This window comes from Muscardinus avellanarius (assembly GCF_963383645.1).
Source record: "Muscardinus avellanarius genome assembly, chromosome: 20".
In the NCBI taxonomy this organism is placed as follows: Eukaryota; Metazoa; Chordata; class Mammalia; order Rodentia; family Gliridae; genus Muscardinus; species Muscardinus avellanarius.
The window spans coordinates 789,690-816,583 of NC_137806.1; the positions used below are offsets into that span (position 1 = coordinate 789,690).

The 26,894-nt window shown below is 40.5% G+C and overlaps 1 protein-coding gene across 1 annotated transcript in view; it reads left to right on the forward strand.

The window, feature by feature from the left end:
* The window catches only part of MKX (mohawk homeobox), a gene marked incomplete at both ends in the record, with an annotated part of 63,708 nt that extends 49,670 nt beyond the window's left edge, over nucleotides 1-14,038 (forward strand). The window contains 2 exons of the mRNA XM_080716942.1: nucleotides 13,709-13,742; nucleotides 13,852-14,038. Of these exons, the coding sequence (XP_080573068.1) occupies nucleotides 13,709-13,742; nucleotides 13,852-14,038 (221 nt within the window). The remainder of the gene's footprint in view (nucleotides 1-13,708; nucleotides 13,743-13,851) is intronic.
* Nucleotides 14,039-26,894: the final 12,856 nt, after the last annotated feature.

Below are 26,894 nucleotides of genomic sequence, written 5' to 3' on the forward strand. Positions count from 1 at the left end.
GGTGTCAAGCCATCCTACTTGTGACCTCGTCACCTTTAAAGTCCCCATCTGCCAGGCTGTTGCATTGAGATTAAGTTTCCTACCTGTGAGCCTGGGCAATGCCTCCCAACCACAGTGGTGTCCTGCACCCCTCGGTTCCAGGCCATGCCATCCTGTGGTTGATCAAAAGCGAAGTCAGCAGCAGCAGCCCAGGTGGGAAACTAGCAATCCACCTTCACTACGAGCCCCAGGTCACACCCTGCGCTCTGTCCAGTGATTCTGAGCTCGTGTTGCTAAGTTGTCTGCATGGTGGTTTGCTTCTCCTCATCCCCGTTCCTCTTTAGAGACCCGAAAGCTCCAACTACTTCTCAGAGCAGATGTAGGAATAAAAGATTAAAAATTAACTGTTTGCAAAGCCTTATCACTGTGTCAGTGGGATAGAGCTTTGTTCTTCTGGGGGCAATGGCAACTGCATTTACTATAGTTTATAAAAGTTTATTATCCTGTGCTGGAGAGAAATTTTATGCTAGCCTGAATAAGCTGTTTTTGATGGCTCAGTGGGCTTACTAGTTGTCACCTTATTTTCCCAAAGGAAAGATAAAAAAAAAGAAGACTGACAAAAATAGAAGGCCCCACCATCACAAGAATGTAGAGCTGGGCCAACATGCTTGTTTTCAAAGCACAGCTCTTATACCTGTTTATTATTGCCACCGCTATGCCAATTAGAAGAAGAGTGTTTGATTATTAAGTATTTTATAGTATGATGAAAATCCTGGGATCGTTTATTCTGAGGTTTGTGTTAATAATGATTCTTTCTCATCTATGTGTCATAACGTGGTAAAAATTGTAATAATTAGGCAAAAGTAATGCAAGGAAAGTGAGGTGTTTCACTCTAAAAGAACACTTATAGTGATATTATATCTGTTTAAGGAAAGATAGATAATAAGAACTACTTTTAAGGCTGGAATTTAAGTATTCTTGAACAGTATGTTATAAAAATGTCATATCTGCTATTCATACCAAGAACTGGGTTGGGATACTAGGAATTGGTTGACCCGTGTTGGGATACTAGGAATGTAATGACTTTTTTATTTGATACATACCAAAGATATACTGCCTTATGCCACTCTACTTTTGAGGACATCCAAAGAGTCCACTGCTTTCCACTGCTAGTGCCTACAACAGCTTCCCCTGAGGGAGATCTCTTTACCATCTACATCAAAACCCTGGAGGTGCTTGCTCCACTGCAGGTTCCTAGGCCATATCTGTGACCTACATAACCACACCTTAGAGACAGGATTCTGCATGATAACAGCCTCAGACATGAGATCCTTCGTGATCACAATCTCAGAGATAGGATCCTACGTGGTCACAGTCTCACACAGGATCCTGCATGATCATGGCCTCAGACATAGGATCCTGCATCATCACGGTCTCAGAGGTAGGACCTGCATCATCACAGTCTTATAGATGGGATGCTACATAATCGTGACCTTAAACATTGGACCCTGCATGATCACAATCTCAGAAATAGGATCCTACGTGATCTCAGACTCAGAGATGGGATGTGGATGCTGCGTCATCAGGACCTCTGGATGGGATCTTGCATGATCATGGTCTTAGAAGTGAAATGCTACATGATCATGGTCTCGGTGATGAGATCCAGGAACCTGTCTCTTGGTTCACCTGTTCCCTAGGGAATTTTATTCTCTTATTTACAACATCCTAAAAAAGTAGGCAGGAGGCTTAAAGTATAGTAGAAGGAACCTAAGAGCGGGCTTGGTGTCTCCAGGGCACTCACGGAAGGACGTGCCGTGTGCTCTTCACCCCATCAGTACACACGTGACAACAGTAAGTGTGCAGTTCATAAGTGTCTAGGAAAGGAACATAGACACTGCCACGTTTATCACTCGCAGGAGCTGTCCCTGGCCATGTTTCCTGTCCTTCCTTCAGCCAAAACCAGTTCTGACAGTGGGGCTTAGGAGTGGTTCTCATTTAAGTGGGTTGACTTGTATCTTTTTTTTCTGGGGAACTTCCATTTCTACTTAGTTTGGGATGTATATTCCTGGACAACATTTAGAGTGAATCCCTCTGGCTAGACTTGAGGTGGGGAGAAGCTATTTGATACTTTTTTAATCTAAAGGGGTCATGGGCTGACCACAGATGAGGGGTCGTCTCAGCCGCAGGGGAGAGCTGCTTTCTCACCAGCATGACATTTGACTTCACATGATGCCCAGCTCCTTTCAACTTCTCTCCTTCAATACTACTGTCAGCAAGTTTGCCCTGTCTTCTTTTTATGTCTTTATTGGTGCATTGTAATTACACATCATAGTGAGGTTGTGAGTCACACACACACACACACACACACACACACACACACACACACACGTGCATGCAGGTCTCAATGTGTTTCTCTTCAGGTGCCATCACACTCTCCGTCCTCCCAGGACAGTTAGTGAGATCGGCAGTGACACCTTTGTATACGGACACAGCATTATTTGAATTGTTTCCTTCATCTTTTCCCCTTCGCAACTTTCTTCTCCTATGCCCTTCTACTATTCTACTGCTCTCTCTCCTCTTATCTAAAATCACTTTTGTTTTCTATTTTCTCTCTAGCTTTTATATATGAGAGAAAACATTCAACCTTTGGCTTTCTGAAGCTGGTTGATCTCCCTTAGTATAATATTTTCTAGTTCTATTCTTTTTCTGCAAATGACATGATTTTGTTCTTCTTCAGGCTGAGTGTATATAGACCATATTTTGTCATGTGTATAGACCATTTTTCTCTTGCTGAACATCTAGGTTGGTTTCATAATTTGGCTATTGTGAATTCTGTTGCTATAAACATGGGTATGCACATAGCACTATACTATTCTGACTTTAATTATTTGGGAAAGATACTGAGGAGTGGTCTAGCGGGGTCATATAGTTGTTATATTCTTTTGAGGAACCTCCACACTGATCTCTATAATGGTTGTACTAATTTACAATCCCACCAACAGTGGATAAGGCTCCTTGCTTCCTGGCATCTTCGCCAGCATGTCTTCTTGAGGATTGCCATTCTAACTGAAGTCAGATTTGATTTGCATTTTCCTTGTTGCCAATAATGTTGAACCTTTTTTCATGTTCTTGTTGGCTATTTGCATTTCTTCTTTTTTAACTTTTTATTGGTACGTTGTAGCCATACATTTTTAAAGCTTTCTATTGGTGCATTGTAGTCATACATCTTAATGGAATACAAGATGGTGGAGGCATACATGCACACATCACCCGATTAGACCTTACCCAATTCCCTCCCCTTTCCCTCCCTCTCCCTCCTTGTATTTGGATTAGTAATTGACTTTGATGTATTTCTTAATGTGTATCATGAGCATTAGATAATTTCCCTCTTCCCTCTCCCATCCCCTCAGATCACCTCATTTGCTCATCTGTAGTAGCCCCTTCTTCCTCTAGAGTTCATTCTATGACCCTTTTTTCTCCCTAGCTTTCGATATTAGGGAGAGCATCGGTTTCTTATTTTTTGTGACTGACTAATCTCACTTACATAGCGTTCTCCATCCCCATCCATCTCCCTGTAAATGAAGTAATTGTGTTTTTCTTTATGGCTGAGTAAAAGTCCATTGTGTATATGTCCCATAATTTTGTAATCTATTCAGCTATTGATAGACATCTTAGCTGGTTCCATAGTTTGGCAATGTTGAATTGTGCAGCTATGAACATAGATACACATGCATTAGTTTGGTAGTTTGGTCTCCATTCTTTTGGGTAGATACCCAGAAGTATTGCTGGATCATATGATAAGTTTGTTCCCATTCTTCTGAGGATCCTCTATACAGTTTTCCAAAGTGGTTGCACTAATTTGCAACCCCACCAGCAATGTTTTAGATTTCCCACTTCTCCACATCCTTGCCGGCATTTGTTGTTTGTGTTTTGAATGATTGCCGTTCTAGTTGGAGTTGGGTGAAATCTCAGGGTAGTTTTGATTTGCATTTCTCCAGTTGCTAATGATGTTGAACATTTTTTCATGTCATTGAATTTCTTCCTTCATGAAGTGTCTACTATTTAGTTCCCTTGCTCATTTTTAATTGGGTTATTTGTTTTCTTAGTGCTGAGTTTCTTGAGTTCTCTGTATATTCTAGATATTACTTCTCTATTGGAGGAATAGGTGGAAAAATCTCCCATTCTGTTGCTCTCGGTTGAGGTTCTTTATAGCTTCCTTTGCTATACAGAAGCTCTTCAGTTTCATGCAACCCCACGTATTGATTCTCCTTTTAGTTTCTTGTGCCTTCAAGGTCTTGTTGAGAAAGTTTTTACCTGTGGCTATATGTTGCAGTGTTGAACCTATGCCCTCTTCAAGGAGTCTCAAGGTCTCTGGTTTAATTTCCAAGTCTTTGATCTATCTTGAATTGACTCTTGTGCCGGGTGAGAAAGTGGGATTAATTTCCTTTTTTCTGCATATGGTTGACCAGTTTTTCCAGCACCATTTGTTGAAGAGGCTAACTTTTCCAGTGTATGTTTTTTGCCCCTTTGTCAAAAATCAATTGGTTCTAAAGTATGCAGATTTGTTTCTGAGTCTTCTATTCTGCTCCATTGGTCTATATATCTGTTTTTGTGCCAGTACCATGCTGGTTTTTTTTTTTTTATTACTATGGCTTTGTACTATAGTTTAGTCAGGTATTATGTTCCCTCTGCATGGCTTTGTTGCTGAGACTACTTTGGGTATTCTGAACTTTTTGTTGTTCCAAATGAATTTAAGGACTGATTTTTCTGTCTGTGAGGAATGACCTTGGTAATTTAATGTGTATTGCATTGAATCTGTAGATCACTTTTGGAAGTATGGCAATTCTGATGATATTTATTCTGTCTATCCATGAGCATGGAAGATATTTCCATCTTCTAAGGTCTTCTTCAATTTCTTTTTTCAATGTTTTATAATTTTCTTTGTAGAGGTCTTTTACCTCCTTGGTTAAGTTTATTCCTAAGTAATTTTTTTGTGTGTGGGGGGGATATCCTGAGAGAAAGTGTTTTCTGGATTTCTTTCTCAGTGGATTTATGGTTTGCATTTCTTTTTTTGAGAAATGTCTATTTAGTTTCATTGCCCATTTTTTGTTGTCTTTTCAGTGTTGATTTTGGTTCTTTAGTCCTCTATCAGATCAGTAGCTGGCAATGTTTTCTTCCCACTCTGCAGTATCTCTTAAGACTCTCGAGTGCTTCCTTTAAGGCCATTGCATCTACTGATGCTCAGGTTTATTTCCTGAGCTTTGTGGGTAAAGGAGATCTTCACCTCCATTTAGCCTTTTTTCTGAATTAAAAGCAGAAAACTAGAATCTAAAGGTAGAAATGTGTGAATATGGAATGCCGACATGCCAAGAACAGCTTTAAGATTTGAGTTCACTAAGAACATTGAAGTGTATTGAAATACAGAGGAAGAAGCAGCGAGAGTGCTCATCTTACACTAAAGGACATTTTTCCTCTTGTAATGGACACAGCCCTTGTGCTGTGCACAGAGCAACTGTCATTTGCTATTCTTCTGAAAGAGCCAGAAAGTTTGTAAATGTCATCTCTCTTGTGTCATGTCTGGTGTTAATGCAGTCCGACAGGTTTAACACCAAGATCTCCAGTCTGAAGTGTCATTTTTGGACATAGTAATTCGAGGAATTTGAAAAACACAGCACTAATGTGAGCCAATTCAGAGATACACTGCAGTTCATATATCAGAAGAAGTGCTTTTTGATGGCTTTGCAAAGATACTGAAGAGTTTGAAAATGCATGAATGGAGCCAGAATTTCCAGCCAACTTCTCAATTATTATGAATGCATATTTTTTTCCATTTAAAAAGAATTTTTGCTGAAGAAAGTCATATTAGTACTTTGTAGCCTCGTGCTATTCGACTACATATTTATTAATTATTCATCTTTTCTAGAACTACAGTGTGGCAGTGTTAAAACTGATCTTGGTAGCAACAGCCCTTGTGCTATTGAAAAAGGCAGAGAATGAATATCAATATTAGTATGCGGGGTGAAACTTTCGGATTTAGCTAAAGCAAGTACATCCTGGTCCGAGAACTAGTGGCTCAGCGTGCATGTAAGACGAGTGTTAATTTCTACACACAGAAGTTATTTATGCATAATTAGGAAGCCCTTTCCTGAAACTCTGGCTGGAAAACTAGCTTTCACAGATGAAGCATTTGGAGCAGCATCTCTAATATTCTTCTTGAGAAATGGAGTAACAAAACCTATCAGACACTCGGGGTTGGTGGAGATTCCCTAGTGTGACTCCGGTGCTCTTTGTCTTGGCGTTGTGCTATGCTGGCACAGGAGAGCATCGGCAAGGCGCTCTGGAGACGTTCTCTTCTGCGCCTTTAACCCACTAACCTTGTGTCCTCCCAGAGCTGGATCATGTGGTCTGTACACAATGGCTTTCTCTAAGCAGTATAGTTTTCCTGGTGACTGCGCTCCTTTCTGGATATGGAGCATTAATGTGAAAGGAGGTTAATTATTTTTACAAGGACTTACATACCATTAGAACACGTGTGCAATCTCCTCCTTAGGCTTTACAGAGCATTCAGTTGCGTGGTCCCCATAACTAACCCATGAGTCTGGGGCTCTTGTCTCCATTTTGTAGATGAAAAAGGGAAACACTGTGAAGTCAACCAGCTGACCAGCAGGCACCAGAGTAAGCGGGGAACAGAGGCCCAGCTCTTGTTACAATGCTCGAGAATCTGGGTTCTAAGCACTGCAGTAGGCAGCCTTCTTGTCTCCATGTGGGCCGCCCTCGTATTTAATATGGGGAGCCAAGAACAGAAATGAAAATATTTAACATTTCCAGACCCTCGTTTGGTCACCCACCGACACCTTCTCCCCACAGACTGTATCCTATTCTTCGAAGTAAAGTTTCAGACTCTAGACTTGGGGAAGGCGGAGTCTTTGAGCTCAGAGAATCAATCTTGGAAGAGGGGACTATACGGAATAATTTAGCATCAAGAATATTTAATATGTTTAGCGGAAAAGACTAAAAGCGAGCTGAAACATTATCATTGGGCGGTATTCTGTTTATTCTGAGAAGGGACTTTTAAGTTACAAATACCACTTCCTGCACTTTTAGTCCACAAGCCCAGACAGAGGAGGCCAAAATTGCTGTGCATTCTACCAGAACAAAGACAACAGGGAATTAATCAGGAGCCGCCTGCCTCAAGCCCTTCTGCACTGTGTAGTAAGGAAAAGCCATCGAGGTTATGGCTCCCAGATGGACGAGGAGCAAGCAGTCCTTTTTTGGGTGCCTTTGTGTGTTGGTGGTGGCTCTGTATTGGTGCTGGTGGTGGTGGTGCCACCTATTCTGGAAGCTTTGACACATCAACACACCCCCACTCTGACCAGGGAGCTCTTCACCATTGGTCCAAAATAGAGAGGTGTGGCTCCTACTTTTCATTCTTGGCATGAGCTAGAGGGGACGTTGTACTGACAGAAAGGCAGTTGGAGGTGGGGTCCTGTGGGTATATGACATCTGGGTGTTGTTAGCCACAGTGGGGGCCAGCCCACGTGAGCAGGAGCAGGAAGAAAAAGACTGGCCAGATGGGGGAAGTCATGGCTGCAGGAAATGCTGGCTTAATTTTTGGAAAAGATTTTCTTTAAACTCTGAAATGATTTTGGAAGCCACTTATTCTTGAAGGCCACAGATGAATAATTTAGCTAGTATATTACATAAGGAAAAAACACCAGATCCATCCATGAAGATGGGTGGGTTATATTTTATAAGTCCACTGTTAGGAAAGCTTCCGAAGACCCTATGCTGAGCTCACAAGAGCCAGGCTCCTAGCAGCCCCTCTGTGAGCGACAGCCTAGAGAGGACAGCCACCAGGCTGCTGCTACAGTGAAGTATCTTATTGTGTGTGTGGGACCGAACCAGAGACATCCTGCCACTGCCCAGCCTTTTTCACTATTGTTGTTGCTCTGAAACAGAGTCCCACTAAGGTACCATGCACTGGCCTCAACCTGCAGTCCTCCCGTCTCAGCCTCCCCAGTACTGAGGTTGTAGGCATGTGCCTCTGCACTTAGCTTTACAAGTGGAAGTCACTTTTGGTTGATGGAACAGTTAGAAGCAGCTTAAGCATCCACAGATAGGCGTCACGGGTTATTGGGTATTTTGCTTGATTTTTACTTTTATTTCTTCTATTTTGGCAGATAGCACCTAGGATGATTTGTCTTTACTCGTTTGAAATTCTGACTATCCCAAAGAGGAAATCATCACTTAGCAATCTCCTGTAAAAGCTGCAGAGCAGCTTATGTAGTTTTGCAGTTATGTAGCAACCCTCCATTCTGGAGTATTGGGCTAACGGAGCTGGTTACTGGGCTATCGTGTCTCTTAAAACATCAGTCATCTAGCTGGATGTGGTGTTGCACACTTGTAATCCCAGTACTTAGGAGGCTGAGACGGAGGAACCCAGATTCGCGGCCAGCGTTAGCTACTTAGTGAGACCCTCCCCAACTTAGTGAGACCCTGTTTCAAAATAGAGTTAAAAATAGGGTGGGGGGTGAAGCTCAGAGGTAGAATGCCCCCGGGTTCAATCTCAGATACTGCAAAAAAAGAAAAAAAAATCACTCCTCTAATTAAAGTGTGAATAGTGCTGAAGAGACCTTACTGAGATTCCCTGTCCTGCGACTTAGATCCCTTAATAGTGCGGATTAAACATAAAGAGAAAAAATCTCTCTTTTTAAAATGTCTGTGGTGTGAAATTCTAACAAGGAGTGTAGAAAAAGAGTCAAATAGGTTTTTAACAGGTTACCATCCCATGGCCTTTCTGTATAACGGAGGCAATAGTCACTGCTTTGGGCTCTACAGGTTGAGTTTTCAAGTGAGACCACTGGGATCATAGAATTTTGTGGTTAAGAGCGTGGACTTCAGTGCCAGCTGACCTGGAACCTAGCCTCGCAGCTTCCATTGCCTCTCTGAGTCCTTTTAGAGTTTCAGGACCCCTACAGTCTCATTTGCAAATAAGGAGACAGTGCTACCTATTGGCTAATACTAATATATTGTTGTTATATTGTTAATCTTAATTGGTCTGCTATTAGAAGCATTTAACCAGATAATACTTACAGAGTTCCTGGTATAGCACCTGGCATAGGAATATGCATTCAGTAACGGTTAGTCACTGTTATTATAAAGGGAACTCATTCTTCTAACATCGCATTTTCCGATATTCAAGTTTAAGTTGGATAGAGCTAGATTTTGAATACTTTGAAGCTGTCTGTACGTCACAGGCAAAACCCACAGCCACCTCAGCGAAGATCAAGCAGTAGAGTATGGTCTTGTGTCTTAACTCAGGGTAGGACAAAAGTGGAAGTTGAGTGAGAAAAAGAAAAAGCAAGTTATAAGGCGTGCCCCTCCAAATGGTCCCATTAAAAACACATCTGTGCAATACTAACTTGGAAGGCCACATAGCCAGGTGTTAATATAGTTATCCCCAAGTGCCCTTTGTTTCCTATTTTATACTGTTTCCCAGATTTTCTGCAGTGAGTTCATATTACTTTCTCATTAGAGAAAAACAATTACCATTTTTTCAGAGGAAAGAAAGGTAGGTCACTGGAGAAGCGGCGGGTGGGTGTGGGTGAGTCAGCCAGAGCTCGCGGTGTGAGGAGCTGTGGGCGTAGAGAACGCGGGTTGCACAGCACATTTGGGGAGAACCTACAAGATTAGAGCGAGTGGTATTTCAGTATCTTCAGGTGAGGTTTCATATCTTCCCTACTTGCCAGTCTTATTCTTTTCCTTGGTTGTTTCAAGTATGTAAATTACTCCAGAAATGGATCTGGTGCCCTGCATCTCTTTGTATCTCTGAGATCCACACCTGCTGTTAGTAATGGTCCCCAACCAAGGGATGGAGGCACTGTGTCCAGGCATCCATATCCCTTGCTTGAGTTAGATCACTGGCAAAGACTCCTACTTTAAATTTCTCTGCAAGGACATCAAGCCAGCCCTGATAGGTGAGGTAAACACTTTCTTCAACGATCTTATAGGTGGGTGGCTTCCTCTTCCCACCAAACAAATCCCAGTTGTCCACCTTCTTCCCCCTTTGGCAAAACCACTTTGGTGATGACTTCTCAGTTACTCATTTACCTTCCTCTCCGTGACTGCAAAAGCTTGTCTCCTCCTCTCTACATCTTAATTTAGGGAAACATATATCACATGACTTTCAGGTGATTTAACTTTAAAAATACATTTACGGTCGAGTGTGGAGGCACACACCAATAATCCCAGTACTTGGGAGGCTGAGGCAGGAGAATCGCAGGTTTGAGGTCAGCCTTGGCAACTAAGCAAGATCCCGGGAAACTTTGTGAGACCTTGTTTCAAGATACAAAATATAGGATGTGATGGCGATCTGGCTGCGACATCTGTCACCCCATTGGTCGCCAGGGTGGACTCGGCTGACCTGGCTGGCGAGGCGGTGTCCCGGTCCTCCCTCACCCTCCACGTGCGTCCCTCCCCAAGCTGCGCGCTCGGTCGAAGAGGACGACCTTCCCCAATAGAGGAGGACGGGTCTTCAGTCAAGGGTATAGAGTAGCTGGGCTCCTCTGCTCGAACCTCCAAACAAGCTCTCAAGGTCCATTTGTAGGAGAGCGTAGGGTGGTCAAGCTTCCAAGACTCCAGACACATCCAGATGAGGCGCTGCCCGTGGCAGTCTGCCTTTCTTTAAATAAAAAACAAGATACAAAATATAAAGAGCCAAGAGGAAGCTCAGATGTAGAATGCCCCTGGAGTTGCTAGAGTACAAAAATAAATAAACTCACTTCATTTTATTTACATTTCAGCGGTGTGAGTAGTATTTTGTGAAACACAGAAAAACATTCCTAACTTTAGGGCTTATTTATTAAATTTTGGAGAAAAGGAAAAGAGATCTGGCCAGATTTTTCTCTTTTTATGGCTACAAGTGTTACTTCAGGAATATATATCACAATTAGTATGCTTCTAAACGACATTTATCAAAGTTGCAAAGAGTCTTGGCCCACAGAGCTTTGTACTTTTACATCTCAAGTTGCCATAAAGCTTTTTTTGTATAATTGTTTCTCTACTTAACTTTATAAGGAAACACATGTCCAAACTGAGGATAACCCCACTTTAAGTTTCAACATGGTTTGGGTTTTACAGCATCCAAGATTTTTCTAACTACGCACCTCTTTTTTTTCTTTCCTTTTCTTTTTTGGTCTAAGAACACGCTCTTTTGGCTGTTTCAATAAGTTGTTCCTGCCAACCAGTTGCTTTTATGGTAATTGACAGCATAGCTGATTTTTGGAACCTTAGAATATAAAAAGGCATTTTAGCTCAGACGTTGGGTAAGCCAAGCCAAGCTACTTGCAGAGAAAGACCACGGCTGAGTTTCCAGCCCCTTAGAGCCTTAGTGTGTGCGCTCTAGTGAGCAGACCGGGGGCAGGCTCCTGAGCGCGGCGTTTGACCCCTTCCTCATCCTGTCCAGCCTCCCGGGTGCCGCTCTCGGAGGGAGCCAGTGAGACCACTGTCAGCGGAGGTGGTGGCTGAGCTCCGTGGCCGGCAGTGGTGGGGATAGCAGGCCTGCTGCTCCCTGAGTGCTCCAGGGGCTGGAAAGACACAAAAGAGTCCAGCGGGAAAAGAGCCGAGGGAAGCGCATAAGAGAAAAATACCACAGCCTTCGGTACCACCGTTTAAAATAACGAGCTTCCCTCAAATGATAGCAGTCCCCTAAAATAGCTGGGGCATCTCCCCAGACTTCAGCTCAGCATAATGAACAGGGAAAAGATCTCCCACAAGGACCCGAGCCTCAGGGCTCTGGCTTTTGTACAACGCAAGGATTCCAGAGTGAAGGCCACCTGTTTGCTGCCTTCTTTTGCTGGTTGGACTGTGAACCAGGACTCATTACTCCACTGGGAGGAGACTCCTGGATACAGAATAACCTAGTGACACCAGGAAGCCCACCCACAAAAGCAACAGTAATTTTTTGGACCCAAATCACCCTGGACACAGAGACTCCCCATCCCCCCCCCAAAAAACAAAGTGGCAGTAATCGGTTTTTCTCTATTGGTTTGAAATCTTTGATACTGAGCTTTATAATATATAGTTGGGAATTGATTATTGGTAGAGATACAAGGTATTTCTTCTCTTCATTCCTTTCTTTGAAGTTTTTCCTCTGTTCTGGCAGAGAACCTAATCTACATGTAGTGACCCTGAATGCTCATCCCACCTACCTTAAGATAAAATCCAGAATTTAGTCTTCTGAATGTCGCCTAGGACAGTGTTAAGATCTGTGAAACTAGAAGCACCTGAACAGGGATTAGAGTGCGTGTTTTCCCACTTTGTAAGCATTTTCATAGTCACCAAAGTGTGAAACACATATACCCAGCAAGTGAAGAGAAGTTTGGAATTTCACAATTGGCTGCAGCAACCTTGTTTCTTAGTGGTGCAACTTCAAGGAGTCGGCCACAGGGAGTTCCAGCCTCATGCAGACATTCTTCGGGCCCCAGAGCTAATAAATTCACTCATCTAGATAGAATTTCTCTGTGCCAGATCTTTCTGTTGAAAAAATATCTCCATAACCTATTGCTTTGCTTTGGAAACAGAATTCTTACAATTTTTGGCAAAACTTTGCAAAGGCTGAAAGTTTTTTGTTTTGTTTTGTTTTGTTTTGTTGCTTTTCTCTTGCTCTGTAAAATGTCCATTGTTGCTGGCTTCCCTTCTCCCAAACAGCATCTTGTCCCTGTCACTACTGAGGTGAGACTTACAGATAATAGAACTAAACAAAGAATGGCTTTAGATATCGTGGAGATATACATGTGCAAAGCCAACTGATACTGATTTTGTTAAAACATGAAACAGTGCTTGGCTCTTAATAAGTGATCTACATATGAGAATTATCAGACTTCTGTAAAGTAGGAATTGTTATTGTTTTCTTCCACTTACACGAGGGATTTTATCATCTCCAAATTGTCAAAGTTGTAGAGGTGGAGCCGACCATCCGGCCCTGCCTGAAGGCCCCTGCGCCTCCAACCGCCTGGTGTAAGTGGGACCCACGGGTTCTGGGTGCTGGTCCAGATCCGCAGGACGCAATGTCCTGTATTCTCTTCACAGGTCTTGTCACCTGCTCACAAAGAGCTTTGTGTTGTTTGTTTTCCTTTCTTTCTTTTCAAAGTCCCTAGGAGGAGGGTTGTGAAAAGTGCCCTTGGTGATCTGTTTTTGTCTTAGGTCTGCACAGATTCCAGATACGCTAGCAGGCTTTCCTACGTCTGCACGAGAGAGCAGCTTAGCTGCTTCAGATGCGTCTTCATGCAGTTCTTGCCTTTTCTATTCCTCCCTCCCTCCCTCCATCCCTCCCTCCCTTCCTTCCTTCCTTCTTTCCTTCCTTCCTTCCTCCCTCCCTCCCAGGGCTGGTACTCATCCTGCGCATGCGCCCGGCTCCTCGTTGCCGTCCACACCGAGTCTGTTACTCGTTTGCTAACTGACAAGGTGGAGGGATGCACGTCCTTTTTCTGAGGTTTGAGTCCCGTCAAGTCCTTACTCTCATTTTATTCTCTTTCCTTTTCTTTCTCTCCACTCTCTTACAGTAATGAGCTACTTAATCTTTGTAAAGCCAAAAGAAACACTAATCTTCATCTTTTCAGGTGAAGTTTTATTCCTGGTAATTTATGATGAAACTCCCAACATCAAAAAAAGGAAAGAAAAAAAAAAAAAAAAGAAAGAAAGTAACTGGATTTTCTGCTTTTCTTTGCAGACACTCTGGAAAATGGACCCAGCAAGGGGGGCAGGTGAGCAGACCGCTTGTGCTTGGCTTGAGCGCTTTGCTGAGAGGTCCTGAATTTTCAGTGCAAACTGCTGTAAGTTTGATCGTTTTCTTTCTGGTTTGCTTAAATCCAGCGCAGCTAACAGAAAGGGGCCTAACAAGGACGACACGTACTGGAGGGAGATCAACGCAGCCATGGCCTTGACCAACCTTGCACAGGGAAAAGAAACGCCGCGGGGGACCACCAGCTGCATCATTCAGAAGTCCTCCCACATCGCGGAAGTGAAGACGGTCAGGGTGCCGCTGGCGCAGCAGTTCTGAGTGATTTTGCACAAGTCCTCATCCTAGGAGCAGGACCGAGTGCAAACAACTCCCTTTCAGCATCCTCTGTTTTAATAATCCTAAGTATACCGTTTAGTTGCTTCTATAAGAGACATATAAATTATAAAAAAGATTCATTTTAATCAAAAATATTAACTTATTTTAAGCTACTCCAACTATGCCTCAAACGTCTGCGCTCCCATTTACAGTAAGTGCCTTGCTTCCTAAACACACGCTCTAACGTGGGCAGAGTTCAAAGGCTGTGCCTCAAAATATCAGCGCCGCAAGCTTCTTGTCTGTGCGCGTCGTTCCAGACGGACCTCGCCATTTCAGGACCAAACGCAGAATCCCTGAAAGCCCTTGACATATACTCAATAGCCCACACGTTAAAGCTTGGGAATCCTTTCAGCCCAGATGAAATGTCACTTTAAAAGAATGTCTGCAGTGTTGAAAACTGTTCCGCGTGCTGTTCAGAGTGACGGAATTTTATGCAAGTACTTGCCTACATAGCTGATAGGTTCCAATCGTCCAAAATCAGAGGTGTGGCCATCCGCATAATGTAGACATTTACGAAACGATTCTTTCAAACTAATTTAAAATTTCAATGAACTCATTGTGACCAGAAAAACTTTTTTAAAGCGCTGCTAAAAAGCACCACAGTGCTCTTTAGAAATAATTTGGATTTTGTTTTTCTGAAGTTTTTTTTTAATTATACAAGTAACAGAGAATTTCCCCATGATGTAAAATTAAACCTATGATTTAGTTTCAAATCATAATCCTTTTTGCATTAGGGCTCAGTGTTTTTGGTTATTGCTTTGTTTTGTTTTTGTGATGGAAACTTTTTTTATATGAAATGACTAAAAGCTTTCTATTTGGTTCATTTCACATTGCAGTTGCTGCTGAGCAATTTGTATCGCAAGACGAGGAAGGAAATGTATCTCTATGTGAACATACATAGACACGCATAAAATTGACTTATAAATTCAAAACATACGGAAAGCACTGAACACATTCTGAATTTTGCCAAGTAGGACATTTAAATAAAAATTAAGTGAAATCATGCATAAAAGAAAGAATATTTTGTTTCTAAATTAGACTACCATTGAGTGAGAATAATCAATATCAAGAAAAAAAGAGTATTTTTTCAATCAAACAATAATACTTTCAGATTGGAAAGACTTGAAACTTCGATAAAACAGTGGGGATGCCAAGTTTGAAAGAGCATATGTGCAGCAGAAAGATGAAAAGCCTTGACTTTTATGGCGGATTTTTTTGGTCTGGGTATGTAATCTATTTTGTAATTTTTAAAACTGGAAAGCGTTTTTGCCCGTGTGAATGAGAGCCAATAAGGCCACCACGTGGTGACATTTTCCTCTATTTTCCAAAATGTTTTTAAAGCCCAAGGCTGCTGTGGTGGATATAGAGACAGTGTCAGCCTCGACACAGATCGCAGGACTCTTTCCCTGTAACACAGATAGCATTTGGGGACGGGGTTATTTAGTGAAATGAAGATCGTTTGATATAAAAGTATTTTGTACATATATATTTTTACTTCGTTTTCTAAATTGCAGTTTGCAGTAACAAGTAGGTGCAGAGCAGGATGTGTACGTTCTGACTGTATGATCAGGTGAAGTGTGAGTTCTTCCGTTTACATCCTTAAGTAGCCAGAGAGCCACAGTGGGAACTCTAGGAATGCTACAGAATGCTTTTGCCAAGATGGGAGCCTGTCAGTAAAAACCCAAGGACAAATACTTCACTCTTTTTCATACTATTATAAGTTATTCTGGTATTAAATATTTTAATAAAGTTTTTGTTTTAAAATATTTCACTTATATGAGTGAATGCTGGTTGTATTTTGTTTGAATTACTCATGACTAATTGTTGCCATCTTTTCTTTAAAAAGTGAATAAATTCATTTTGTTTAATCAGCTGTAGGTGACAAGCCAACAGCTATTCACCTGACTTCTTTATAACATACCAAAGCTCGGGGGCCGGCCTGTAAGTGCATCACAAATATCTTATAATTAACACCCCCGTGACAATATCTCCAGTTTTCATTATTTTTTATTTATTTTTTCTCTTGCTGCTTTAACATTTTCTGGAAATTAAAGCCTCCCTCCAAATCCTGTAAAATCTTGACCAGTGCTGAGCCAGCAGTTGAGACTACAACTCGCAAATTATGTTGTAAAGAAACAGTCACCTAGCTTTATCATGCCATATCGTAATCATTCTAATAAAACGAATAATTGCCAGGAGTTCTTGACAGATTTGAAATAAAAGTTAATTTGTACACCTCAGTGATGCTATGAATCCTGTTTTCCTTTGAGAGTCGACCAGGTGTAGAAAGCGATGGACAGAAGGGCCTGTTTTGCACACATTCTCCTCTGGCTGTCGAGGAGCAGGATGTGCAAGGAATGGAGATTTGAATCTCATCACCGTACACTACCAACCCATTTCTAAAATCCTCCAAGGAAGAGAATGTGATGCTGACTATTAAAATACACAATTTTTAAGTGAACACGTTAACTAAATTCCTGCTTTCAGTAGGTAATACCATGAGCATTCTTACTGGCATCCTCTATCCGGGAGAGAAATCCAAGCCCGGCATATGTGTGAATCCAGCCCAGCCCATCACGACTGGAAGGTCCAGCCTCTGCCACTCTAATTTTTCAGTTCTTAATCCACATAGAGAAAGTAAGGAACTTTACCTTGGAGAGTTTGCTAGAGAATTGAGATAGCATGCGGTTATAAAGTGCTTTCCACACACATGCATCGAATGGAATTGTCCTCAGCCATAAAGAATGAAACTGTGTTGTGTGCAGGAAAATGGACAGAACCAGAGACTGTTACACCCAGTGAGATCAGCCAGTTTCAGAAAGTGAAGGGCTGGATTTTTTCTGATATATAGAAGCTGGAGAGAAGGTAGGAAACAAGGGCGATTTTAGGTAAGTGAGGAGAGAGACCACTGGAAGAGTAGAAAGAAACAAGAGGAGAGAGTTTTATTTCCTTGGCCATAAAGAAGAATGAACTATGTCACTGTCCAGGGACAGAGGTCAGCTGCACCTTGGAGAATGTTATACTAAGTGAGACCAGCCAGTCGTGGAAAGTCAAGGATCGTATTTTTTCTCTCACATGTGAAAGTCAGAGAGAAAATAAACAAAAGGAACTTCTGATCGATGAGAAGAGAGACCAGAGAATATTGGAAGAGCTTGGGGAGGAATGGGGAGGGAGGGAGGAGGACCGAGGGAGGAGACCGTTCAAGCAATACCACGTCCACATCCGATGGCATCACTGCCAACTTAACTAGCATGTGCAGAGAGGATGAGGAAGCGGGCGGGATCTGGACGGATCTCACCAGTGACGTGTGCGTGACATCTGTGCCACTTTGAACTGCGTATGATGTATAACTACCATGCACCAATAAAGGGATAAAAATTAAAAAATACATACCACAGTGCCTGACTATAACAGGGGCTCGATAAGTGAAAGATACCATCGCAAATTAATTCCTCTTTATTTGGTAGAAATAGAAGTGGATTATGAGACACGAGTGGTTTAACACAGGGCTTTAGGAATGGAAACATGTCTGACATGAAAGACGGAAATGGTGGAGGTCGGTATCAGAGTTAGAAAGACTTTTAAGGACGACAAATTTCTTGTCACTTTGAACTTTCTGGAGAGGAGAAAAAGTAGAGGAAAAGGTTAGGAAGAACAGTTGTCCAGTTGAAAACACGTCATGTGCAGTACTTTCCTTCACTCAGATAAACCAGTCACTTTTCCTGTTTGTCCTGCATGATTCTGTGAGAGCGCCAGCTACTGCCTGTATGCTCCGAGTAGCACAGTGTCTCCATAGTGGCCACAGTCATGAAGTGCTTCTCCAGTCTTCAGGCTCCGCGATAGCCCGTGCGATAAACACAGAGTGGAAGCCACGGGACTTACTCTCCTGTCGGGCACGTGGGCCGCTCGCTGCACCTTGGGAGCAGTGGGGTGAGGGCGAACTGCTCTTGGGTCCTTCCTGGCTGTGTTGCTTCAGTCCTTGGGGAACTTGAGAAATAAGCATCAGGCCTATGAGCTCAGCGTTTGCAAGACATTTACCTGCTCCTGAGAACCGGTGTGAGGATTCAGAGACAGATAGCAGGTGCTGTGCAAGCCGCAGGGAGCTGTGCAGATGACAACCGTATGGTGTGTCCACACAACCTTCAGAGGTATAATGTCCAGACTCATTGGCAATACAGATGTGGCTTCCACAAAGCATATAGGACCTTTCCATTTTGTAAGTATCACCACCTTTGTGTCCTTTTAAGCACTGAGAGTATTTATATATACATCTACATCTCTCTATCACTTGTGTATTTCTATCTATATATGTGCGTATCTATCTATGTCTATAGAGAGATAGATATCTGTGTCCATATCTGTGTGCCTGCCTCTCTGTCTATATTTATATCTACATACACTTTTATTGGCGCACCGTAACTACATGTCATAATGAGGTTCAGAGTACTAGGGACATATCCACACACACTCCGTGTGTTTCCCCTCAGATCCCTCTCAGCTCCCTTCCCTTCCCCATACGTGTGGTTGAGATTAGTGCTCGTGACTCTCATGTGAACATGGCAGTGTCTGAACGGCTTCCTTCATCGTCTCCTCCCTGCACCTCCCTCCCTTAACCCCCTTCCTTATTTAGCTAAACTTTTTCTTCCCAATTTCTCTCTGGCTTCCACAAATAAGAGGAAAACATGCAGCCTTTCACTTTCTGAGACTGGCTGATACCCCTTAGCATAATATTTGCTATTCCACCCATTTTCCTGCAGATGACATAATCTTGTCCTTCTTTATAGCTGATTCACATTTTATTGTGTGACTGTACCATGGTTTCACTATTCATTCATCCGTCAGTACTTCCTGTAGCAGTTAGGACCAGAATTAGATGACTGATAGTCGTGTGGCAGAGATAGAAAAAATCCCAGCTTTGCTACTTCCTACCACTGAGACCCATCTCGGAAATGGACTAAACTTTGATTTGGAAATTATGTGTGCATTAGTCATAATAAACGTTTGTTGTTAAGGTGAAAAAAAGATTTCTAAATTTGGAAAAAAACAACCGATGTGTTCTTTTCTCTTTACACAAATGATTTCGTGAGAATTCAGCCAATGGAAAAATTGTGTGAGGATGTCTTTGGAAACAAATTTTAGCTCAAAGTCAGGTTTGAGAAACTTGATGAGCAATGAAGTAAAATTGGATTATATTCTTTTACTTTTATTTCATTTTTAATTGACATATATAATAACTATGAATTTACGAGGTGCAATATGGTTGCAGAATGAACAAATCAGAGTAGTTGGCATATCCATAACCTCAAGCACTTCCTTTTCTGTGGAAACATTCAAAATCCTCTCTTCTGTCTCTGTTGAGGTATATAGTATCTTATGATTGACTGTAGTCACAATAGAACCCTAGGACTTACTCCTCCTATCTAAATTGACCATTATCTTTCCATTATCTCTCAAAATTTTCTCTGCTCCCAAAAAGAAAGAAAAGTTCGATTGCTTTAGATTACTCATGTGCTGTTTGTTTTTCTGTGTCTGACTTATTTCACTTAACATAGTTTCCCCCAACTCCATCTATGTTGTCACAAAGAATTTCCTTCTTTTTAAGGGCTAAATAGTATTTCATTGGGTATTTACATCATTTTTCTTTATCCATTCATCTGTTGACATAGTGGTTGTTTCCATTTCTCAGATAAAACAAACCCCAGAGTGCAAATATGTCCTAAACAAACTGATATTTCCTTTGTGTGTACACCCAGGGGAGGTACTGCTAAATCAAATGGCAGCTCTGTGTTTAAATTTTTGAGGAACCGCCATACAGTTTTTCATACTGGCCATCCGAATGTACATCCCAACCAACAGTGTGTAGATTTTCCTTACGTCCTCGCCAGCATGTGCAACCTTTTGTCTTTTTGACTCTAGCCGTGCCTGCTGGAGAAAGGTGATATCTCACATACCAAAACAAACTCCTGCCCAGTCCATGCCATGAGGCACCCCCAAGGTGTTCTAGTACTTGCATTGTTTGTTCTGGGTCTTACATTTAAGCCTTTATCCATTTTGAGTTTTTTGTATTTCGTTAGAGTTAGGATGACCGGTACTTTTGGCTTTAAGACAAAATGTCAGGCTTTAGTGTTTCACACAATAATAAATAGTGCAAAAGGGCACAATATAGCTATCTCTTCATGACCACAGTCCCGCATCCCAAAGAGAACCAAGGCCAGCCGTGTCTTTCATGTGCTTCCTGAAATGCAACACTTAAACCTGTACCTTTTTATTTTGCACTTATTACTATATTTATTCCTTGCAACATTTCCCCATTTTATCATATGGATGGTTATATATGTAGATCTCATTATAAAAGAATGTATGGAGTTTCTTTCTTTATGTTTTTATGGGTATGTTATAATTTACCTCACAATGAGGTCTGTAGAGTCATACAGCACTTGGGGTGTTTCCCTCCAGACCCCACCCCACTCGCTGCTTTTTCCTGCACATGTCTTTGAGATTGAGACCGATAACTTCACATAAGTACAGAGCTGTTACTGCTCTCCCTCCTCACTCCCCTAAGCCCCCTTGCTGCTCTTTTAGGGTCTCTGTCCTCTTTATCTGAGGCCTCTTTTGTTCTGTCTAGTCCCCACATATGAGAAAAAAGATACAACAGCAGAATTTTACTCAGCCACAAACAAGAATAAAATTATGTCATTTGCAGCAAAATAGATGGGACCTGGATTCCATAGAAATCTTTTTATCTATTATGATTTTTTAGCAAATACCCATGAATGGAATTTTGGCTCATTTCTCATTTTTAGTTGCTAAAAACTAGTGCTACTAAAAGTTTAATTTCATCTGAGATAAGGAGTTTTCGCCAGAATATAAATCAATGCACTGCTTTTCCTCATCAAGAAAATCTACGGGGGAAAAAGGCAGCCGAACTGGTAGTATCCTTGAAGATACGGTTGGTTAACATTGGGGGCACTCTTAGAAACACTGATGTAGGGAACAGTCTTGTGCCTTCAGCCACTTACACATCTCTTGGAACTGGTACTCAAGTGGAATTAATCTTTCAGGTTATAGGTACATCAATTTTTTATGGATTTTTCAAATTACCGTTTAAAAATTCTATCAACTTATACTGCCAACAGTAAGGTGTTTGTTTTTTCTCAATCTGGTCAAACTATTAAATGTCTTTTAACTTTGTCAAGATTTGATAACATGGGACGTAAAACTCCTCTTTTCAGTACTAAGTGACAATATATATAGCTGATTGTTCACGTCTTTTTCTCTTTTAATTATCTATTTGTGAATTATATACATCTGTATATTAAAATTGATTGCCTTGTCTATAATATATGTTGTGGATATTTTCCCAGTTTTATTTTGTCTTCTATTATTTTTGTGTGTGTGTTTGGTACTGGAGATTGAACCCAGAGGTATTCTACCTCAGAGCTATATCCCCAGCCCTTTCTATTTTTTTCATTTTGAAAGAGTATCTCATCACTAGGTTATTTAGAGTCTTGCTAAGTTGCTTAAGCTAGTCTCAAATCTCTGATCCTCCTGTCTCAGCCTCTCAAGTACTAGCATTAGAGATGTGTACCACTCTGCCCCACCCTTGCTTTTTAAAGAATTTTGTTTGTTTGTTTTTTGTTTTTAATTTTTTATTGGTGCACTGTATTCATACATCATAGTGGGATACAAAAAACTTTTGTAGACATATATGTACACATCGCCCAGTCGGGCCCCACCCGATCCCCAACCCATTCCAAAATTAAAAATTATAGTCTCACATAACAGTTTCATTTGTCTGATACCAAGCTTTTGATGACTTAAAGATAACATTTCAATATTTCTTTTTACTTTCTTTCTTACCAGAGAATATTTTTTTCTATTTTTTTTTGGTGAAACTATCATATATTTATATATTTATTTTTCAGAAAAAAATCTATCCTAATATGGAATATGGACTCTAGATATCTTTTGATAACATTTTAATATTTGAAGATAACATTTTAATATTTAAAATAAATATTAAAGATAACATTTTAATATTTCTTTTTGCTTGCTTTCTTTTTTTTAAATTTTTTATTGGTGCACTGTATTCATACATCATAGTGGGATACAAACTTTTGTAGACATACATGCACACATCGCCCAGTCAGCCCCCACCCGATCCCCACCCCATTCTCTCCCCATCCCTCCCTCCCATGCTTGGCTTAGTGGTTGACATCTAGTATTATAGCAATTTATCCAAACTTAAAAATGATAATCTCACATAACAGTTTCATTTGTCTGATACCAAGCTTCTGATGACTTAAAGATAACATTTCAAAATTTCTTTTTACTTTCTTTCTTACCAGAGAATATTTTTTTTCTATTTTTTTTTGGTGAAACTATCATATATTTATATATTTATTTTTCAGAAAAAAAATCTATCCTAATATGGAATATGGACTCTAGATACCCAAAATGATCTTGAAAAAGAACAAAGCTAGAAGATATATATTTTCTGATTTCAAACCATATAAAACTACAATAATTGAAACAGTGTAGTACTGTTCTAAAGGCAGATATATAAACCATTGGAGTTAAATACAAGCCTAGAGCTAAACTCTTCCCTATATTGTCAAGTTATTTTTGACAAGGTTTCCACGAACATTTGGTGGTGGAAATAATAATCTTTTAACTAAATATTGTTGAAAAATAATAATTACATGGAAAAGAACAAAATTGGACCCTTACCTAATCCCATATATAAATATTAACTCAAAATAGATAAAAGACCTAAATATAAATCTTAAGACTATAAATGTTTAGGAGAAAATCTAGGTCATAAAACCTCACAACATTGAAATTGGCAGTGATTTCTTGGATATGATTTCAATGGCACAGGCAACAGAAGAGTATACAAACTCCCTAAAAAATAAAAAAATATATATATTGTATATCCAAAGACAATGTAAACAGAGTTAAAAGTTACTAATAGAATGGGATAAAATATTTCCAAATGCTATATCTGAAGGTATATTAATATTCCAACTAGAAATCCTAAAAATTAACAATAAAGGCAAACAATACAATTTAGAGATAGGTAAAAGAATAACATAAATAATGAATCTCCACAGATAACCAATCTTAGTTGTCTGTTGGATGGAAACTCTTGTTTCTCTGGTTCTGGTGTGTGTTACCTATTTCTTCTTTGTAGTTAATCTCTTTGAGTATTTTCTCTAGCGCTGGTTTTGAAGACATAAATTCCTTCAGTTTCTGTTTGTCATGGAAGCTTCTTATTTCTCCATCTAATTTGATAGAAAGTTTTGCTGGGTAGGAAATTTTTGGCTGGAAGTTGTTTTCTTTCAGAGTTTGGAATATGTTACTCCAAGCCCTTCTGGCTCTCATGACTTGGTTTGGGAAGTCTGGAGTGATTCTAATTGGTTTGCCTCTGAATGTCACTTGGCCCTTTGTTTTTGTTGCCTTTAAGATTCTCTGCTTGGCTTCCACATTGGTCATTTTGACAATTATGTGGCGTGGGGATCCTCTTCTTCGATCCTGTCTAAAGGGAGTTCTATAAGTTTCCTGGACCTGTGTATCAACCTCTTGCTCTAGGTTTGGAAAATTTTCTGCTATTACTTCCTTGAAGAGATTGTTGATCCCTTTGGTTTCACTTTCTTTTCCCTCCTCTATTCCAATTATTCTTAGGTTAGCTCTCTTTAAATGGGCCCATATTTCTTCAATATCAGATTCCTGCTGTCGGATATTTGTTTCTAGATTAGAAACTATGCATTCATTTTTGGAATGATAATCTTCTAACAGCGAGATTCTGTTCTCCATGTGGTCTAATCGGTTGTTTGTGCTTTGAATTGAGGCCTTTACTTCATTAATTGCATCCTTTATCTCTTTTTGGCTCTCTCTGAGTTCTTTTCGAAGCACCTCTATTATTTCTACAGTTATTTTCCTGATTTGATCTTCTAGAAATCTCTGATTTTCTGTTTTATCGGGTTCTGATGTTGTGGGGTTGTGGGCATTCATTGCTCTAGTATTATTCCTCTTTCCCATGATTTCGGAAGTTTGTGCCTTCTCTGGGTTCTTCCCTTGGGTCACTATGACTTCACTTAAGGTGTTCTGGATCTCGAGTCAGTAGTATCTCAGACCCCACTACTCCTTTACTGGGTTGTATCACAGAGTCTCCGACCCAGAGAGTCGATAGAGGCTGCTTTAGACTGTGGGGGGTGCCAGGTTGCACGTTCTCCTATGGTGTGATATCTCTGCCACCACCACTCCCCCACTGGGTCAAGTCCCAGGGAGTACAGTACTGGGATTTCTCCTCTGTGGCCCGCAATTTGACTCACTGTTCTTGAGTACGCAGATGTAGTTGTACTGGATTCGGTGAATTCTCTGCTGCTGCCGCCGGTGGCAATATGGCGCCGCTGCCACGCCCTCGGCCGTGAGGCTGGTGTATTTCTTCTTGGTTTTGATTTCCACTCTGAGTCCCTGCAGCGTGTGCTGAGCTCAGCCACTGGGAGCTTTAGATTTTACCTGTGCCGAGAAATCCCGCCTGGCTGTTCCGCAGCGGCTCACCTCGGCTTGCTGTAGCCGTCCGGTGAAATCGCCGCTGCTGCCAGCAGTATGGTGCTGCTGCCGCGTCCTCGGGCATGAGGCCGGTGTATCTCCTCTGTGGCTCTGAGCTCTGTTCTCAGTCCGCTTTCTCTCTGGAGCCTGGTGATTTTTTGTTTCTCTGGTGATGGTGTTTTCTGGCTATGAAAGGCGCTGATTTTGTGGTAATGGAGATTGCTTGTTAGCGGGGCTCTTAAGCCCCGCTTTTCTCAGTCGCCATCTTCCCGGAAGTTGCTTTCTTTCTTACCAGAGAATATTTTTTTCTTTTTTTTTAGGTGAAACTATCATATATTTATATATTTATTTTTCAGGAAAAAAATCTATCCTAATATTTACTACAAAGAAGAAATAGGTAACACACCCCAGAACCAGAGAAACAAGATTTTCCTTCCAACAGACAAATAAGATTAAAGAATTTTTTATTGGTGCATTATAAGTATACATAATCATGAGATTCATAGTGACATATCCTTTTAAGCATTAACATTATTGGTCCTTTCTCTTCCTGTACTTGTTATTTTTTTTTACTTCACTTGCAAGATTTTTAAAGTCAGGAGCTTATACATCATGTGTGCATGCATACAGGATGTAGAGGAGGGTGCTGCATACATCTGATCAACACAGAAGAAAGCAATTGAGAGCACAAACTCTGCGGCCAGACTGCTGGGGCCAAAGCATCTCTCTGCTCACTTCCCTTCAACTCTGGATGAGACACCACCCCAGCTGTGCCTCCTGTATACCTCCCGTGTAAAATGCGGATCATATAATGCATACTTCCTACATTTGGAGGATTAAGTTAGTCATTACACAGGGAGCACTTACCTGGGATATAATCGGGCCAAGATTGTAAAAAGATTCACTGATAGTTCCTGCCAATAGCTTTATGGTTTATTGATGTGTATTTACATCTCATACTCACTGGCAATTTATTCTGCATAAAAGATAAGCAAGGAGTCTGGCTTTCCGTTAGCATTTCCCTAAGCAGCTCCCAAAATCCCCAGGTGATCGTCTCAAGACCACTTCCTAGACAACCCACTGATGCAGATATTTGCTCTGAACTCTGTACTCAGTCTCTTACTACAGTAGTGAGGAGAGTTCTTCATTACTGATTCTCCTCAGAATTTTCCTGGCTCTTTAGTATTTTGACATTCAAAGATATACATGCACAATTATGGTATCCGAGTCCTTTTCGCCTAAAGAGTGATGATGTTTGTGGATTGCACGAGTCTGTTAATCAATTACACTATACAATGGTGAGTTTAATTATTGAATTTTCTTATTTCACTTGATCCTCAATAAAATCTTACATTTCTGTCATGTATCTTATTAATTCTATTCATATGAAGTATGACTGTTCAATACAATTTTATCACTTTGTATAATCTTAATTATAATTGGTTTATAGACAAATTATTTTTTAAATACTGCTTTGTTAGCTAACCACATAACTAGGATTTTATTTTTAAATTAATTTTTCCAAATGTTTCCCTTGAATTTCCAGTTATACAATTATACTGTTCCCAATTAATGAAAACTTACTGATCCTTTTATGATGTTTTTTCTTTTACCTTGTAGTACTAATTAGTACATCTTGAACAATTGTGAAACAGCAATTATAGTGAGACCTCTTGTGTATTTCCTCATATTCGTGGAATTGCTTCTAACTTTAAATGTTTACATGACCATGGATGTTAGTTTGAGAGTTGCACTTCTTCATCTTTTATGAAAATATGACAATGCTCTTTCTTTCCAAATTTACTGAGATTTTATTATAAATAGATGTGAATTTTTCCAACATTATTAAATTGAAACAGATAATTTCACAAACTGTAAGTGCACAATTCATCAAATTTTTGCACAGAGAATATAATTGTGTTACTAGCATCTGGATCAAGATTAGAAACACTGTAAGCTTCCAGACCCCCCATCATTCTTCTAACTTATGCCTGTTTTTGAAATTTAAGTAAGTGCAATTACTGCAGTACGGTAGTGTTTCTGTCTTTTGTTTAATATTGCACTTTTAAGATTCATCCATCTTATAGCATATAGTATCCAATTCACTTTTTTATTTTTGTCCTGGGGACTGAATCCAAAGGCATTCTACCGACAAGCTACACTTTCAGTACTATATATATATATATATATATATATATATATATATATATATTCTTTTTATTCTTTATTTTGAAACAGGGTCTCA